The sequence below is a fragment of the Rhinatrema bivittatum genome, chromosome 5, assembly GCF_901001135.1.
Source record: "Rhinatrema bivittatum chromosome 5, aRhiBiv1.1, whole genome shotgun sequence".
NCBI lineage: Eukaryota > Metazoa > Chordata > Amphibia > Gymnophiona > Rhinatrematidae > Rhinatrema > Rhinatrema bivittatum.
In genome coordinates, this window is record NC_042619.1 from 295,070,521 (window position 1) to 295,088,861 (window position 18,341).

The 18,341-nt window shown below is 43.5% G+C and overlaps 1 protein-coding gene across 2 annotated transcripts in view; it reads right to left on the reverse strand.

Moving 5' to 3' along the window:
* Nucleotides 1–1,778: 1,778 nt before the first annotated feature.
* LOC115092810 (disintegrin and metalloproteinase domain-containing protein 9-like) overlaps nucleotides 1,779–18,341 on the reverse strand; it is a 606,381-nt gene continuing 589,818 nt past the window's right edge. For both annotated transcript variants that reach the window (XM_029604139.1, XM_029604138.1), the window contains exons 21-22: nucleotides 11,459–11,492; nucleotides 1,779–3,053 (exon numbers count right to left, since the gene is read on the reverse strand). In XM_029604139.1, coding sequence (XP_029459999.1) covers nucleotides 3,009–3,053; nucleotides 11,459–11,492 — 79 coding nt within the window. In that variant the 3' untranslated portion in view covers nucleotides 1,779–3,008. The remainder of the gene's footprint in view (nucleotides 3,054–11,458; nucleotides 11,493–18,341) is intronic.

Here is an 18,341-nt window from a genome sequence, read left to right on the forward strand (position 1 = left end):
TTGCGATGGGAGACCCCTATGAGGGAACTTTTTTATGAAGATAACTTCAAGTTTTTCCGTGAGGAAAAGTGGTGAGAAAATTCTCATAGAGCTCCTAACTGCGAGGCAAACTACAGCACGGAAAAGAGAAATTAAGTGTCTAAGCCACCTCCTCTTTCCACTCGCCCCCCCCCCCCCCATCAAATCTGCACCAGTATTAGGATGATCACTATGCCAACACCACTGTGCAACAACATGGTTTTACCTACTTTTTACCAAATCTGGATACTTTTCACAGTGGATTTAGTGCTAGTTGAAGCTGGCCTGTCATGAGTTGGTGGAGGATCACATTATCACATAGCTTTTCAGTGCACTGTCTTTCCTCTGATTACTTCTCTATATTCAGGTCTCCAAATGAAAAGTTTCTTTGGATGGGGGAAGAGTTACAGTGTCAGTTTTTCAGTATTGATCACTCTCACTGTAACAGGTTTCCTTCAGCCATCTGTATAACTCAGAACATGTCGTCAGATGTTTCAGATGCAGTTCATAATTCAGCACAATATATCACTCACTCTACACAGCTATTATGAACTCAGAAACTGAAAACACTGAAAACAGCTACAGACAAATATTCATATAGAAGATAATCTACATTTCTGCACTCACAGGCTGATGCAGAGAGATGCATTCAGTATAAGGCATGGTTTTACCAGCAGTAGAACACAGTTTATGAATGTAAATCTTACTGTTGATGCAGCAAGGAGTTTTACATGTGCGCAAAATGTGCTTTAAAAAAATGTGAGGTTAGGTTAATGTCCTCACGTGGAAATCCCATGCTAATGAGGGCATTATATATATTCCTCCCCAGTACAGAGAGGTGTTCTGACTGAACTCACATTTTTTTTAATGTTGGAAACTTTACGCCTGGTCAGTCATGGAATAAAGTTTCCAGCATTGCTGGGCTGGCACATCAAACTGGGGGACAGACAGAAAAAAAAAAAGGTTTCCCTTCTTGTATTGCATCGGCCTGTTAGCTGGATAAGTCTGTATTTATCTGGCTAAGTGGCAGCGGGTAACCACAACCAGATAATCGGATAAGTACAGACTTATTGGCTATCTGGCCACAGTTACTGATCACCATTTAGTTGGATAAGTATTGATTTATTTGGCTATCTAGCCGCACTCCAGTACTCTCAGCAGTTTATTTCCAGGGACGCCTCCCCTTTCCTAAATAATTTTAATTCAATGTACACTTTAATTCATAATGCTTAGCACACCATTAGCTTACTGCATTGTGAGTTAAAACATTTTTTACTTGTGCATTAAAACTGTGCACTGAAATCCAGCGCATAGGTTTTTAACACACAAGTTATTGTATTGGCCTGTCAGTCCTGAGAATGTAAGAGAAATACATTTTTGTAACACTAGGGATCATCTATAGATAAGGACATTGATGCTTATAAAATCTCCCAGTGTAGGTTCTCAAATCTGTCCTGGGAAACCTGCAGTAGACGCAAATCTATCTTATTCATATTCATTTTAGATATCCGGAAAACAGACTGGCTGGGGGGTTCCCCAGGCAAGGGTTAGGAACCACTGCACTAGTACTCTACCTCTAAAACATCCATTTTACTTTATAATGATCAAAATGGTATTACTATGAGATGAAAATTAAGTATTTTTTAAATGTAGTTTATAGCCTGCTACAGCATATAAAACAATGCTCAGAGTGGAATACAATAAAAAATAACAATGAGATTTACAAAGAACAGCAAATCAAAAGAATAAGAGTTACAAAATATTAAACATAGTACAAACATAATCGATAATACACACCCAATCTATAGAATTATATTTCCAAACTAAAAGGTTCCTAATATAACAAGGGCCAATAAATAAAGGGCCTTACATAAAATAATTAACAAATATCTCAAACACAAATCAGGTAAAATACCATCAGAGAAGCTGACAATAATATTTATTTGTCTTTTTGGATTTAGGTCATGCCTTTTCATTGGTAGCTCAAGACCAATTCGAATCAATTTACAGAAACCAAGGCTGGGCCAAAGTCCCAAGATTTTGCCCGTTTCCTGAAAATCAGATAATCATTTAACAGGCAGACGTCTTTTGGTAGGGTATTCTAAAATTCAAGGACACATAAGAAAATAGTCTCCTGTTTAGAACAGATAATTTTACAATTGATTTTATCATTTTTAAAAGACAACAATTTTAAAATAATAAGAAACAGTATAAAATGGATAGCTTGATAAGCACAAAACACTTGCATAAACATTGACTGATTTATTAATCATAAACTGTTTGGCAGCTGATTGGTCAATAGAATGACAAACTGCTACTTCAACTTCAACATCAACAAAATAGTTAAGACAAAAGAAAATACCCTTTTAGGATATTTTTACTAAAAGGTATTTTTAACATTAATGCTGCATTAAGTGGGTATTTCTAATTGTGACAAAGCCCTTAATTTAATCTGGGCCTGAAGTGCCGACTTTCAACAACAGAGATGGGCAGACTACAGCCTGTGGATCATTTCTGGCCCACAGAAACCTTTTTCTGGCCTGCCAGTCATTAAAGACTGACTGAAATATTTGCGTTACCAGTCCACTGGCACTGATATTTCAAGGTTTTGCATGGTGATGTCATCACCAAAGGCCTGACATCAGCGCCCCTCCACACATCATGTAACGCAGACATCATGCATAAATGATCGCATTGACAGGGACCTCTACGGAGTAAAGGTATCCTAGGTTTCCTGATCTCACTGCTCTTCTCTTTCTTCCACTGCTGCTATTTTTATCAAAGCAAGAAAAGAGTAACATTTTTGTTCACTTCACACCACTGAAAAGCTTAGAACTATCTTCGTAGCATCAGCCAAGGACAGCAAAATTCTGAGTGATTTGCACAGGGAGTTTTCCAGTAGCTCCTCAGTCATTGTGAAGATTGAAAAAATCTTTTTCATGCTTGATGTTATTTGACTACAAAAAAGCCCCAGAAGAACTGGAACAAGTTCATCGATGTCCAGAGTGAATCCTTGAGGTAAAATTCTCATATATCTGCAAGACAGTCCAGAAAATCTTAATTTTGTCTGACTTTACCTATGTGTATGAGCAAAAATTTTTATTTTTAAAATGCAACAGACCTTCTCAGCTCAGTAGAGTATTTCAGCAACAAATCTGATATTACTCTGATACCATTGTGAAGAGAAGTAATTAACTATTGTTCACATCAAAAAAGAACTAAAAGTGGCACAAAATAGCAGTTTTCTCAGATTTTAAAAAATAAATTTATAAACATTTTTATGGTTGTGCATATTTAAGTATTAAAATAAAAACTGAAGAAAATAGTAAGCTATGTCTATTTATTTTTAGTTCCATCGTTCTTTCTTTTCCTAGATGACCCCCACCTCTCCCCTCTCCAAAAGAAGCTCAAAGGAGGATCACCCGGTTCCTGGTGCAAATGATAGTGCCTAATGTGGACCTCTTTAAAAAAAAAAAAAAAAAAAAGACCAACTCTGTCGAAGGGGAATGCTTCCTGAATCTAATTTTCCAATGCATCTGAAAAGCTAGGCAACTTTATGTGAACTGCTAAAACTGACATTCTGCACATCTGTAGCCTGAATCAACCATCTTTTTCAGGAACAGTTCTACTTTCTCTTCTTCTGATGTCTCTCTCCAATAAAAATATATTATCAGTATTGACAGTTGTTTTACATAAACAAATTAATGTACTTCTCTGTCAAAAGGCAGGATGAACAGCCATACAAGTAGGTGACATCATCTGATAGAACTGATGCAGAAAGTTTTTCTGAGCATGCATAGATGTCCTTGGGCACTGAGACCCTTGGAGACTCATCCTCTCGCACCAAGAATGAGCCTCCAAGGGCTAGTGCCCAGGAGGGAAAGGTAAGGTTGACCAACATAGCTGATAATTTGATTATTAGGATTGTAGATAGCTGGGTAGCTGGTGGACTTGAATCACTTGGTAATTTTCCTACCTGGTGCAAAGTAGATGGACCTCAAGCATCACCTAGATAGGATTTTAGACAGAACTGTGGAGGAGTTGGCTGTCATGGTACATGTGGGCACCAACTACATAGGAAGGTACTGGAGGGAGGCTCTGGAAGCCAAATGTAGGCTCTTAGGCAGAAAGTTGAAATACAGAACCTCCAGGGTGGCATTCTCTGAAATACTCCCTGTTCCATATACAGGACCCCAGAGGCAAGCAGAGCTCCATTCTCAAAGTGTGGATGAGTTGATGCAAAATAGGCTCAGCACGCGCAGGGACAGGTTTTCGGGGTTACAAGCGTAACCCTTTGAAAATCTACCCCATAACTTTTTAAATTATTGGATGTTTTATTCATCATATGCTTTGAAATATTTATTCTTTTTATTATTCTGATTTTACTGTTATGAGTCATGATTTATATTTCTTTATTTTATTGTTTGATGTTTATGAGGAATGGCAAGGTTGCACTGCATACAGCATCTGGCTTGTTGAGATTTCTAGTTTAGTTTTTTGTCTGTACATTTTTATTTATGCTTTATGACAGGGGTTGCCAATGCTAGTCCATGAGAGCCACAAACAGGCCAGGTTTTCAGGATATCCACAATGAATATGCATAAGATAGATCTGCATGCACTGCCTCCATTGTATGCAAATCTATTTCATGCATATTCATTGTGGACATCCTGAAATCTGACCTGTTTGGGACTCTCACAGACTCGAGTAGAACACCCCTGCTTTATGGTTTCTTTATTCTGAATTTGTCTCCAACAGTTTTCTGAAACTGTGGATATATTTTGTGTACTATATGAAGTGTTAAATATCATTTGAATAAAATCCACTTTCTAAAATTGTTGCTGCAATGCTATCAAATGATTTTAAAATTAGTTTTGCTGGGTAGCTAGAACTGGCCAGGATTTTTTCTATTGCAGTGGTGGCTAACTCAGGTGCTCGAGAAGCACAAACAGGCCAGGTTTTCAGGATATCCACAATGAATATGCATGAGATAGATTTGCATGCACTGCCACCATTGTATGTGTAAATCTAGGTCATACATATTCATTGAGGCTAATCTGAAAACCCGGCCAGTTTGTGGCTCTTGAGGACCCAAGCTGGCATCTCTGTTCTATTGCATATAGGGCCCTTAGGAGATTTTCTTATAATGTCTTATAGAATGTTGCTAGATACATGTTACAATCAGCTCTTTCCCGGTCCGGTGAGGGAAATCACCCTTTGACGTAACCTCTTGCTGCCATCCAATGCAGATGAGACACTGCCAACAGTTTGCGGTGAGGTGTGTCCTCCCGAGGCACACACGCGCACTTCCTGATTAAGGGGAACAAGGACTGGTATAGGTAAAGCTTCAGTTGGGCCTCTACCACAGCCAGCTCTGCCAACTGATGGTGGGGCCTGCAGGGATCCTCCCTACAGGTTGCACCAACTCTACTTCGGTCCAAGGGTCCACGCCCACAACAATACAGTTGGTGGCAGGCCAAAGTATGCATAGTCTAGGGCATGGTTATTTAAACAAAATTTGAAATTTGTGTTGGAGATCTTTTGGCTCAGTTCTGCTGGTAATGTGTAAACCAGGGATATGTGATTGATAGAAAATGAAAAAATGTCTTTTTATTCTATAGATGCAGCATTTCTATATCTAGCGAATATGTATTTCTATATTGCTAAGGTCAGCACAGCAATGGAGATGGAGCGAAGCAAGGATAATGGGTAGATTGCTGAGGTCAAGGAAGAGATAACGTGAGACAACACTGCTGCTAATCCATGTCAATCGGGCGGCGGGGGGGGGGGGTAGGTTTGCACTTCTTTTGTCTCTTCCTAGTCCGACTTCCTTACCCTTTGCCCGCAAGGAACAGGGTTCAGTTGAGGGAGGCCCCATCAAGAATTTTCTCACAAGGTGCCATTTGGCCTAGAAACATCCCTGGTGATGTCCCTTAGCAAATGTTATCCTTGCTTCGCTCCAGACTATGCCCAGGCAAACATTTATGCCTGTGAATGAATGTTCTGTGTTCTCAAAGCTCCAAAGCATAGAAGAACTGCATAAGTCTCTCAGAGGTCAGAGTAGATCCTTCTCCTGCAATGCAGCATCATTTGCCTCACTGGGACATGAGTTGAGCAGGACTTCCTCAAGGACTCCCCCATTGGCCCAAAATAAAGCCACAGTGATACAATAGCCCTTCATTGAACCGGTGCCTGCATCAACAATATCAGCACTGTCAGAGCAAGGCACATAGGTGTGCTCGATGCACAGTGCACCGATGCATGCATTGATCAATGCACTCGAAACATCGAACACTAGAGACACAGGAAACATCAAAGCACAGAAAGCATCAAAGCACTTGATGCACAAGAAGCATTGAAGCACTCAACGCATAGGATAAAAGCAAGCATGATTGCCATTCGAAGCCAGTCACTCTGATACAACTGATGCATGCATCAATAAAAACGTCCTCACTGTACACTCCATCGAAGCATTCGATGCACAGAGTCCTAAACTAGAATCATTAAGCTCTATTACCTACACAGCTATATGCAAGCCACACTAAGCCAGCTGCTGAAGAGGTCATTTTACCTCTGTCCTCTCTAATTCTCACAATCTGTCTTTCCTTCTGGGTTAATAGTGGAGGACTTCTGATTAGACACTCCAGCTCCAGTATGCTTTATATTGTCACTTTCTTCCACAAAAAAAAAAAAAACCAAAATAAAGAGAAACCTCCTATTGAGGTGCAGGAACCTATGCTTGACCCCAAAGAGGATGATCCACCATCTACAACAGGTTAGAGCAATGGTTCTCAACCTTTTTTCTATTGGGACACACCTGGCAGATAATGCCTACAGGCGTGACACACTGAGCACTTGACTCTCACAGGGCTAAATATAAACAAACTCTGCATCCACAGGAACCCACACCTGCTCCCCCATCCCCAAACAATGGATGCAGAGCAGAACGAGGATATTTCAAATACAACTCGCTATATAGAAAAGATATTCTGATTCTGGTGCTATCTCAGTAACAGAAACACAAACTCCCTTACTACCAGGCACGTTGAAAAATACAAAACCTGAAAAATAAAAACACTCAGCACATCTGTAGCAAACCTTCCATACCATTGCAACACTAATGCCAAGAACTCAAACAGCAGTAGCCCTTCCTATGAAAAGGCAGCAGTGCAGCACCAATGCATGACCTAATGAGAATGAGAAAATGCAACAAAGAAGGCTGATCCAAATCCCTACCTACTAGTAAAATACCTCACCTCAATCACACAAATAGATCCTGCCTTCACCAAATACAGAATAAAAGACCACAAATTACAAATGTGAAGATAAAAACTGGAATGGAAACCTCAAAAAAACACTCTGCATTCTAGAGAGCTAGAAACAGAAATACATTTCCTCCTACACTAAGCAAAGTACAAAGAGAGAAGAAATGCACATTCCCAAAACTGGCGCATTATGGCTCTTGCACCCCATCACTCCCATGCCTCCATCATCCTTCACTTTTCCCAATTACTCCCTTTCAATCATCTGCTCACACTCATATCCCTGCCCAGCATTCCTGAGCCCCCTTCCTCTTCCCTGTGCTCCCTCTCTCCCCTGCTTAACTCTCCCTACCCCCTTCATCCCATCACCCTGCCTGCCTAGCTAACCTGACCCATGTTCCCCACCCCTACCTGCTCAGCAGCCCCCACACTCCCTCTCTGTTCCACCTTCATCTTCCCAGCATCCCCAACCTCCTTTCCCCCACCCTCCACGGGGTGAAGAGATCATCAGCTGCATCACTCCCAGACTCAGCAGGGGAAGATAAAGTTTGCATCCCATCAGGCCCAGAATAGCAGGAGCTGGCAATGTCTCGCTCTGATCTGGGTGAAGGAGGAAACAACCTCCCACGGGGCCAGAAAGAGAAGGAAGTGAGAGTAGCCTCCCATCAGGCCCAATGTAAGAGAAGTCAACCAACGGGCTGATGAGGAGGCAGCCACCTGCTGGCCCTGCGACACACCTCCCAGGACCTCCTGACACACCTGTTGAGAACCACTGGGTTAGAGGACACATTAATCACTCAACCAGACTGCAGGTGGAGTGAGGAATTTCTTTATATTTTATCTATAGAGATGGAAGGAATAGTCCAGCCGCATCTCTCCAGCACTACTGCAGCAATACCTCAGACCAGATTCCCAGTAATGCCTATCAGGGTGAACACATCATTAGAACCCTTGATATGGGATTCGTCATCTTCTCACTCAATGGCAGCAGAGGCAACTCGATCAGAGCTAGTTGACTATGGCTTTTCCCTCTGAGGCTACTGGAAGAGCATTCTGGTTCACCTTTATCATCATTGGGGTCCTGGGGTCGAAACCCCCTACATTCAAATAAGGGTCTACAAATATACCTTCTATCCCATTTCCAGATACATCTAAATATACATTGCCCGGAACACCTGTCATATTCAAAGTTTTGGAAAAGTTGGGGATGAAGTTTAGCTTCAAAGACTCTCCACTTAGAAGTCTTGGAGCCCCTCCAGATATTGGATGCCCCATCAGATCCAACGGCTCTTCCAGTCTATAACATTCTAAACTGGTTGTAGGTGAGAATGTGGGAAATGCCTATCTCTTGCATTCCTATGGCAAGATAGCTGGATCTCAAAATACAGACTCCATAAATCTCCAGGGTGCAGTGTCATGCTACTGTTGCATCAGTCTTTGTTGAGTCTGCCCTGAAAAAGGTTGCTAGACAGTACTGGCAGAAATTCTTCCAAAGCTCCAGGCTTACTGCTTATATCTCTTTGCACCAGTTCTACAGGGTGCAATATCCTCATGACTGTATTCAAAATCTGAAGGTTTTTCTAAAATCTGCAGAAGGAGGATCTTATTACCCAAAACCACTTTTGAAGTTTGAAGTTTGTCACCTTTGCAGTTCTGTCTATGCATTTTTAGACTCCATTTTCATGCAGCTTCGATTGGACCTTGGTGTATTATGTGGCTCAGGTACAGTAGCATTTAATTTGATGTCCATGAAAAGCTGCCAGACCTTTCTGATCTTGGTGACAAATTAAGAAACTGAATAGAGCAGTCTAACTCTATCGAGGGTCTCCAAGCACTTTCTGCACCTACAAACATATCAGTTCCAGCTTTTTCAGCAGTACTGCCTACCTGCTGCCTCTTCCAGCTCAATGTCAGCAACCACTTCTGTTCAGACCCCAATAGCATGAGCGCTGACAGCCTAAGACTATATAACAGGCCCAATTTATGATCCCTCCAAACTTCATTCAGGTGTGGGACAAGAGCCAAATCTTCTTGGAGGCATGGCGCCAGATAATCAAGGACCTCTAGGTCCTCCAAATCATGGAGTCTGGATACTGTTTGCATTTCTCCCGGCTACCATCCTCTCCATGCTGCTTGAATCTTAATCCACATCTGTCTCACTTGAAGCAGCTCTGCCAGGAAGTGCAATCACTTCTTCACTAATAAATGATAGAACCAATTCCTGCATCTCTTTCTGGGCTGGTCTCAATTACTCCATGACCCTCACTCATTAGCAGGGCCATAAACTGGACCTGATTTTTGTTAATAACTCTTTGAGTGACCCTTGCACCTCCAGCATTTCTATGCTGGAGGTGCCATAGTGCAGCCATTCTCTCATTTGTTTAGATTTTCCTATAACTAATAATCAAAATTGAAAGGCTGGATCCACAGAATATGGCAGATTTTAAAAGTTACGTGCGCAGTCTACATTTGTGCGCACTACCTGGCACGCACAAATGTACGCCCGATTTTATAACATGCGCGCGCAGCCACGTGCATGTTATAAAATCAGGGGTAGTGTGCACCACCTTGCGCACCGAGCCCTCGGGGAGACAAGTTGGCTTTCCCTGTTCCCTCCAAGGCCGCTCCGAAATCAGAGCGGCCTTGGAGGGAACCCCCACTTTCCCCTCCCTTCCTCTACCTGTCCCGTCCCCCAGCCTGAAAAAAAAACCCACCCCGTACCTTTATTTCACAAGTTACGCCTGCCAGAGGCAGGCATAACTTGGCGCGCTGGCCAACTGCCGGCGCGTGATCCCCAGGCCCAGTAGCCTTGCAGAGGCCTCTGGTCACGCCACTGCCCTGCCCTGCCCCAGGACTGCCCATTTTTTCAAGCCCTGGGACTTACACGCGTCCTGGAGCTTTACTCGCGCCACCGGGCCTTTTTAAAATAGGCCCAGCGAGCGTAGGGCTTTTAAAATCTGCCCTAATATGTTTTGAGAAAGGATCATATTGAAAGTGATGACTTTTCCACATTAAGAGTGAATTGGTCTTGTTTCACTTCACCACTATTGATTCTATTTCTGATTGGGAGACTATTGTCTCTTCTATTTTTGAAAAAAAAATAAAACTTAGAAAATGAGAAAACTACCTGGAAACTAGAAGGAAAGATTATAAGGCACACAGAGAAAAGACAAAAAAAACCCAACCCCAAAGCAAATTTGCTGATTACTAGAGCAGGTAATTCTGTGAAGATAAACATCTGATGGAAACTGCAGAAAAAAGTAAACTGAGGTATCTGCAGGCATGCAGTTACATGGGAAATGCTGCACATGCCTAATGGAGCTGAAGAATCATTTGAAAAGCTTTGGAAGAGAATTTTCAGCTTGGTGTCATAGGGATGATATCACTCCAATTGTGTAACCCGTGAGTTAGTTGTCCTCAGAGAAATGGACTTAAGATTGCAGCAGGACAAGAAGCAATTTAGGAAAGAATTAAAAACATGGTTATTCCGACAAGCATTTACAGATGAGCAATAGAGAACAATGTTATCTGAAGGCATTCTTTTAGCCTTTGAGCAGTATCTTATTTTGTTTTTATTCTGTTTTACTTTGATTTTTATTTAATCTTATATGATATATTTTTGTCCTTTTTAACCTTGTAGTAAATTTTTTAGTTTTATAATTTTTAGTTATGCCCGTTTATAGTTTTAAACTTACTGTTATATTTATAGTTATAAGAAATTGTATTTCTGTTTTTATCTTATTATTTGAAACTGTGAACCATAGAGATGGACTTTGTCTATACAATGGTATATAAAACTGTCTAAATAAATAAATTTATTTTTCTTTTTATTCTTATCTTTTATTTAAAGCATAAAAGAGTTAGCTATGTTTGCTGCCTGATGCTTGAGAAAAAGATGAATCTAAGGAACTGAAATTCTATTCCCTTTTATTGGGACTCATAATGATATCATGCTAAGAGATAGGATTGGGTAATCTAATATCATCTGTGGAAGAGATTCAAGGAAGAGAACATGAGAAAACAAAATTAAGTGCATGAATAAAAAACAAAAGCAATGAGTAGAATGAAAATTACTAGACTTTAAAACTCCATTATATGCATGACAACCTGAATATAACTATACAAATAAAGGTTAAAAAGTATCATGAGCAAACATTTAAGCCAGTAATAACACTTACATTTCTTGTGGCTGAAGATATTCCCTCTCTTATTCTAAAAATAGAGAACATTATATTTTTGATTAATGTAAATATTATGCTATTGACAAAATTTCCTTAACTATGCGATATAATACTTAAAAATATCACAAGAGGTTTTTTTTTTAAAACATGAGTGCTCCAAGCAACATATCTCCTATTGGTACTTTTTTCCTACCACAAATACATCCTAGCAAGAGCAGGAGACTGAGGTTGAGCAGAGACCATTCCTACCAGCCATGGAAGAAAATGTGCTCCTAGATTTTTCCACTCTTGTGCTGTGTATGTCAGAGGGGCAGCAATCTTGTAGACCCCACAGGCGTAGTGATAATGCATTCACCCGCTCCTCATGACTGCTCCTCCCCCTCCACAGGCTTCTGGTTTAGAAAGGAAAAGCTGTGGGAGCCAGGAGCGCATGCTCTTATTGAGGCCATTTACCGCTTTGAAAATTGCCCACTCTGTATGCAGAGACTTTACTACAATCTGCACAGTTTTGAAACTTGCCCCGATTAGTGACCTGCCACTATTTTAAATCCTGTGACTGGAGTCAGGATAAAAGAACCTGAAACTTTCTGAAGGACAGAAGCAGAGAGGAATCCGAAAAGAGAAGGGAGATGTGGATAGAGGAACCTGGAACAAGGAGATGAAGAAAGAAATGAAATTGAAAGAGGGAGATGGAAGAAAAGAAGAAACTGAAGGAGGAAGATAGATCTGAAAATATAGGGGTACATTTTCAGAGACTTGTTGAGTGGGTAAGATAACCAGCTAGTTTTACCAGCTAATTGACCATCTAGATTTAGGATTGCTATTCATGTAACTTATCTGGTTAGTTTCTAAAAATTGCCAGCTAAGTACAGTTAGTTGGCTAAAAATAGCTGGCATCTTTAGCTTGCAATATACAGCTGGATAACTATACTTAGCTAAGAATCTTCAAACAGCTAAAGAAACATAAAGAAGACAATCTTCAGAAGCCATTTACAGGCCGATACAGCAAGAAATGCGGGAGAGCGGGTGAGTGCCCTTTCTCCCGGCGCACACACAGGCCAGTGTCCTGTGCGCACGATCCAGTAAATAAAAATATGCTAATTAGGACCCGCTGTAAAAGGAGGCGCTAGGGACACTAGCGCATCCCTAGCACCTCCTTTTTGACAGGAGTGGTGGCTGTCAGCGGGTTTGACAGCCAACGCTCAATTTTGCCAGCGTCCGGTTTCCGAACCCGTGGCTGTCAGCGGGTCCAAGAACCGACACCGGCAAAATTGAGCGTCCAGTTTTCAACCCGCAAGCCGCGGGCTGATTTTAAATTTTTTTATTTTTAAATTAATTATTTTTTACTTTTGGGACCTCCGACTTACTATCGCCATGATATTAAGTTGGAGGGTGTACAGAAAAGCAGTTTTTACTGCTTTTCTGTTCACTTTCCCAGTGCTGAGAGAAATTAACGCCTTTGGGTAGGCGCTAATTTCTGAAAGTAAAATGTGCGGCTTGGCTGCACATTTTACTTAGTGAATCGCGCGGGAATAACTAATAGGGCCATCAGCATGCATTTGCATGTTGCGGGCGCTATTAGTTTTGGGGGGGTTGGACCCGTGTTTTCGACGCGCTATTACCCCTTACTGAATAAGGGGTAAAGCTAGCGCACTGTACTGTATCGGCCTGTTAGTGGGGCAAATTGGCTGTTTGAAAATGTGAAAACTGCCCATCTTTAGCCAGCTGAAAGTATATGCAGGATTCCACTGTGTACATTAGGGATGTGAATCGTTTTTTGACGATTTAAAACAATCGTCAGATATATTTTAAATCGTCAAAAATTGTTAGAGCCGCGATACAATAGCAATTCTCCCGATTTATCGTCAAAAAATCGTAAATCGGGGGAGGGGGGAGGGCGGGAAAACCGGCACACCAAAACAACCCTAAAACCCACCCCGACCCTTTAAAACAAATCCCCCACCCCCCCGAACCCTCCCCAAATGTTTTAAATTACCTGGGGTCCAGTGGGGGGGTCCCGGCGCGATCTCCCGCTCTCTGGCCACAGCTGCGTTAATAGAAATGGCGCCGGTGGCCCTTTGCCCTTATCATATGACAGGGCAAAGGTAGCACCGGCGCCATTTTGGTTCCTGGCACCCGACGTCACGAGTGCAGGAGATCGCTCCCGGACCCCCGCTGGACCCCCAGGGACTTTTGGCCAGCTTGGGGGTGCCTCCTGACCCCCACAAGACTTGCCAAAAGTTCCGGTTGGGTCCAACGGGGGTCCCGGAGCGACCTCCTGCCACATGACCTACCTGTCACGTGGTAGGAGCACAAGATGGCGCCGGTGACCATGTGACAGGGGCTGACCAATGGCACCGGCAGCCTCTGTGACACAGGCTATCAGCGCAGTGAGGAAACCGCAAACGAGTGCAGGGATGGCTTCCTGACTCCCCGCTGGACCACCAGGGAGTTTTGGTAAGTCTTGAGGGGGTCAGGAGGGTGGGGGTTTAAATGTTTATTTAGGTTCACCGTATTCAACAGAAATCTGTTGAATACGTTGGGAGTCGCGATGCGTTTCGCCTCCCAATGTATTTTTCGGATCGCTAAAAATAAGTTGCGGATTAAAAATACGGTGAAAACGAATGCACACCCCTAGTAGTTAAGCCAAGAAGAAATGTCTGTGCATTGTTAGTGAGGCTTCTATCTGAGGTGGCTGGGCTGAACTCTGAGAGGGGCAACTGGCTATGGACTCAGTGAATATCCTGGAGAGTGAGAGTACCAAGAAGGGTGGGAAAAGGAAAGGGAGAGGCTGCTGCAGGCTGGAGAAGGGCTGGTAGCAAGCAAGACATTTACATAATGATACAGGGGGCACTCCTCAAATGAGCACATGAGCAGCAGCACAACAGCAGAATGTATGTTTGTGTTTGAGCAACTGGTTTGGCAGTGTGGTTACCTCATTGCTTGGCAACTGGTTTAAGAGCTGATTGGTTAGCAAGAAACACCAGGCCAGGAATCCAGGATACATATACAAGAGAGACAGTATCTCAAAAGGGATAGAGACAGTATGGAAATGGTCCAAAGAAAAGCAACCAAAATAGTGAAGGGATTGGCATCAAAAGCCATATGAGATGAGAATGAAGAGCCTGAATATATATTAGGGATGTGAATCGTTTTAGGACGATTAAAATTATCGTCCGATAATTTTAATATCGTCTTAAACCGTTATGGAACACAATACAATAGAGATTCTAACGATTTATCGTTATAAATCGTTAGAATCGTGAGCCGGCACACTAAAACCCCCTAAAACCCACCCCGACCCTTTAAATTAAATCCCCCACCCTCCCGAACCCCCCCCAAATGACTTAAATAACCTGCGGGTCCAGCGGCGGTCCGGAACGGCAGCGGTCCGGAACGGGCTCCTGCTCCTGAATCTTGTTGTCTTCAGCCGGCGCCATTTTCCAAAATGGCGCCGAAAAATGGCGGCGGCCATAGACGAACACGATTGGATGGCAGGAGGTCCTTCCGGACCCCCGCTGGACTTTTGGCAAGTCTCGTGGGGGTCAGGAGGCCCCCCACAAGCTGGCCAAAAGTTCCTGGAGGTCCAGCGGGGGTCAGGGAGCGATTTCCCGCCGCGAATCGTTTTCGTACGGAAAATGGCGCCGGCAGGAGATCGACTGCAGGAGGTTGTTCAGCGAGGCGCCGGAACCCTCGCTGAACGACCTCCTGCAGTCGATCTCCTGCCGGCGCCATTTTCCGTACGAAAACGATTCGCGGCGGGAAATCGCTCCCTGACCCCTGCTGGACCTCCAGGAACTTTTGGCCAGCTTGTGGGGGGCCTCCTGACCCCACGAGACTTGCCAAAAGTTCCAGCGGGGGTCCGGAAGGACCTCCTGCCGTCCAATCGTGTTCGTCTATGGCCGCCGCCATTTTTCGGCGCCATTTTGGAAAATGGCGCCGGCTGAAGACAACAAGATTCAGGAGCAGGAGCCCGTTCCGGACCGCTGCCGTTCCGGACCGCCGCTGGACCCGCAGATTATTTAAGTCATTTGGGGGGGGTTCGGGAGGGTGGGGGATTTAATTTAAAGGGTCGGGGGTGGGTTTTAGGGGGTTTTAATGTGCCGGTTTTGCGATTTTTCGATTTTTCACGATTTTTCACGATATTTTACCCCCCCAAACGGCAACAATACGATTCCCTCCTCCTCCCAGCCGAAATCGATCGTTAAGACGATCGAGGACACGATTCACATCCCTAATATATATACCCTGAAGGAGAGGAGAGAAGAGAAGAGAGAAATAATACAGCCCTTTAAATTCCTGATGCACAAGAATCAAACATTTTATATTGTAAAACTATAGAACTAGGGGGTAATGATATGAAAGTCAAAGGGAACAATGTCAGGAAATATTTCTTCATGCAAAGGGTAGTGATAGTATGGAATACCTGCCCCAAAGCCGTAGTGAAGACAAGAATGGTAATGAAATTCAAAAGGCTGTGGGATAAACACAGAGGATACCTAGTAGCTAAAATTGGAAATAGCAATTACTACCCTAAAAGAAATAAAAAATAAAACTTACTGGGTAGACTGGATGCACCTCTTAGCTTTTTTTCTGTTGTTTTTGTTATGCTCCGCGGCCGTGGCGCCCCACGACCGCGTTTCCCTACCTGACTCTCAGCGCCAGGAAGCCCCGGGGGAGGGCTCCGACTCGGGCCCGTGCTGCCCGCTGCAGGGGAAGCCGTCCTGCTTTCCTCAGCGTCTCTCCTCCACCAGGAGATCAAGATGGCCACCGCCATGAGATCCAAGATGGCCGCCGTCAACTCATTTGCATTTAAAGGGACCTGGTCCCTTTAACTGGACTCACCTGTTTCCAATGATCCAGAGCAGAGGAAGTATATAGGGAGGCTCCCTCTGCTCATTCCTTGATTTGGCAACGTCTCCTGTGAGCTTTGTCCAGTCTGCTTGCTTCAGTGAGTTCTTCGAGCTTGGCTTCTGCTTTGTCTTCCTGGTTCCTGACTTCGGATTGGCTTACGGTGATTCTCTGGTTCCTGACTTCGGATTGGCTTACAGTGATTCTCTGGTTCCTGACTTCGGATTGGCAAGCGGTGATTCTCTGGTGCACGACTTCGGACTGGTGAGCGACGACCCTCTGGCACTCGACCTAGGACTCCTTCAAGACTCCATCTCCAAGGGCCCACCTAAGTCCCAGCAGCCCGGGTCCCTACGGGCTCCTCCTGGGGGGACCGCGGGCTTCCAGGGCGAAGCTCCAGTTGGCCTTTGCACCGTTGCTCTGACCTCCATAGGTCCACCTAAGTCCCAGCGGTCGGGTCCCTACGGGCTCCTCCCGGGGGGACCGCAGACCACCAGTGGTGAAGACACAGCGCCTCATCTCGTCTCTTCATCGCCTCTGTATTTGCCTCCGCCTCCAGTGCCAAGGGTCAGCTGGTCCCGCCTCCTGTTCTGCCTCACCACCCGACAAGAGAGCCTACGGACCCTCCGAAAGGTATACCACCCTCTTGTCGGCCAAGGGTCCACAAGCCTGAGCATAACAGTTATTTACTATGTTAACCAAGCTTGGTGGGGGGGGGGGGGGGGGGGAGGGAATCAATCAGATGAATGGATGGAAGGAGGACAGCAGTTCAATTTGCTCATCCCTGGTCTAGGGTATGCTCTATTTTTTAGTTATTTAGGAAAAATGTGAAATTTATGTTAGAGATGGCTTCAGTTTACATGATGTACCTCTCAAGGGTTGGCTTGGCATGCTTTGGAAGCTGTAGAAGTATGTGCTGCATAGTAAATGCACAACCCATGGGCTTGTTTTGAAAAAAATCCCCCAGGTTGACATTTTCCTACAATCTGCCCCTGAGACTCACTCCCCATCCTCAATAGGGGAAAATGTTTTGGCAGCATTCAAATCTTGAACTTCTCCTTGTTGATGAAATTGAAGGCCCTATTGTCTAAAATGGGTCAAATACCTTCCTTTTTCTTTGGGATCAGGAAGTATTTTGAATAGAACCTATTGCCTTTTGCCAGAGAGGGACATATTCCACTGCTTTCGCTTCCAGGAGAGATTTTCTTCTCCAGAAGATGCTGCTTCTGATATGCCATGGCATATGGCCTTGATGGCTGATCAGGAGGGAGGCTGAAGAAATTTAGTCTGTAACTATCTTTGATGATCTGCAGGACCCACAAATCCATTTTTTTTTGGCTCCATCATGACACAAAGAGGGTTAGGCATCCTCCTGGACTATAGGCCTCTCTTGACTTCCGGGTACTAAGATTGATCTCTGCAAAGAGTTAAAAGTGGGTTTAGATTGAGTTAAATCCAGCTTCTTAGGTTTGTGTATCTCTGTCTTTAAATCTGCTGTTGAGATAAGCAAGACTGTACTTGAGGGATATATCTCATCTTATGAAAATAGAATGGACATCTGCAGGGGATCAATTACAGATGACAGCATCTGCAGCATTGAACAGTAGTCTTATCGATATGTCAGGGTAGATGAAATTGGTGTAGGAGTAGCACTATATGTTAAGGATGGTATAGAGTTCAGCAGGGCAAAAGTTCTTCAGGAAACCAAATGTACTCTGAAATTCTTATGGATAAAAATTCCACATGCGATAGGAAAGAGTACAGTAGTGAGGATATAATATCACCTGCCTAGTCAAGATAAGGAACAAGACTTTAAAATGTAAACAGAGATTAGGCAGGTGAATAAAATTAGCAACATAATAATAATGGGAGATTTCAATTACTCCAATATTGAATAATGTCACATCAGGACATGTTAAGGAGGTAAAGTTCAAAGATTCCATAAATAACTGCTTTATTCAGCAGCTGGACAGGGAACAAATTAGATGGGGGAGGGGGATTACTTTCGATATAATTCTCAGTTGAATAC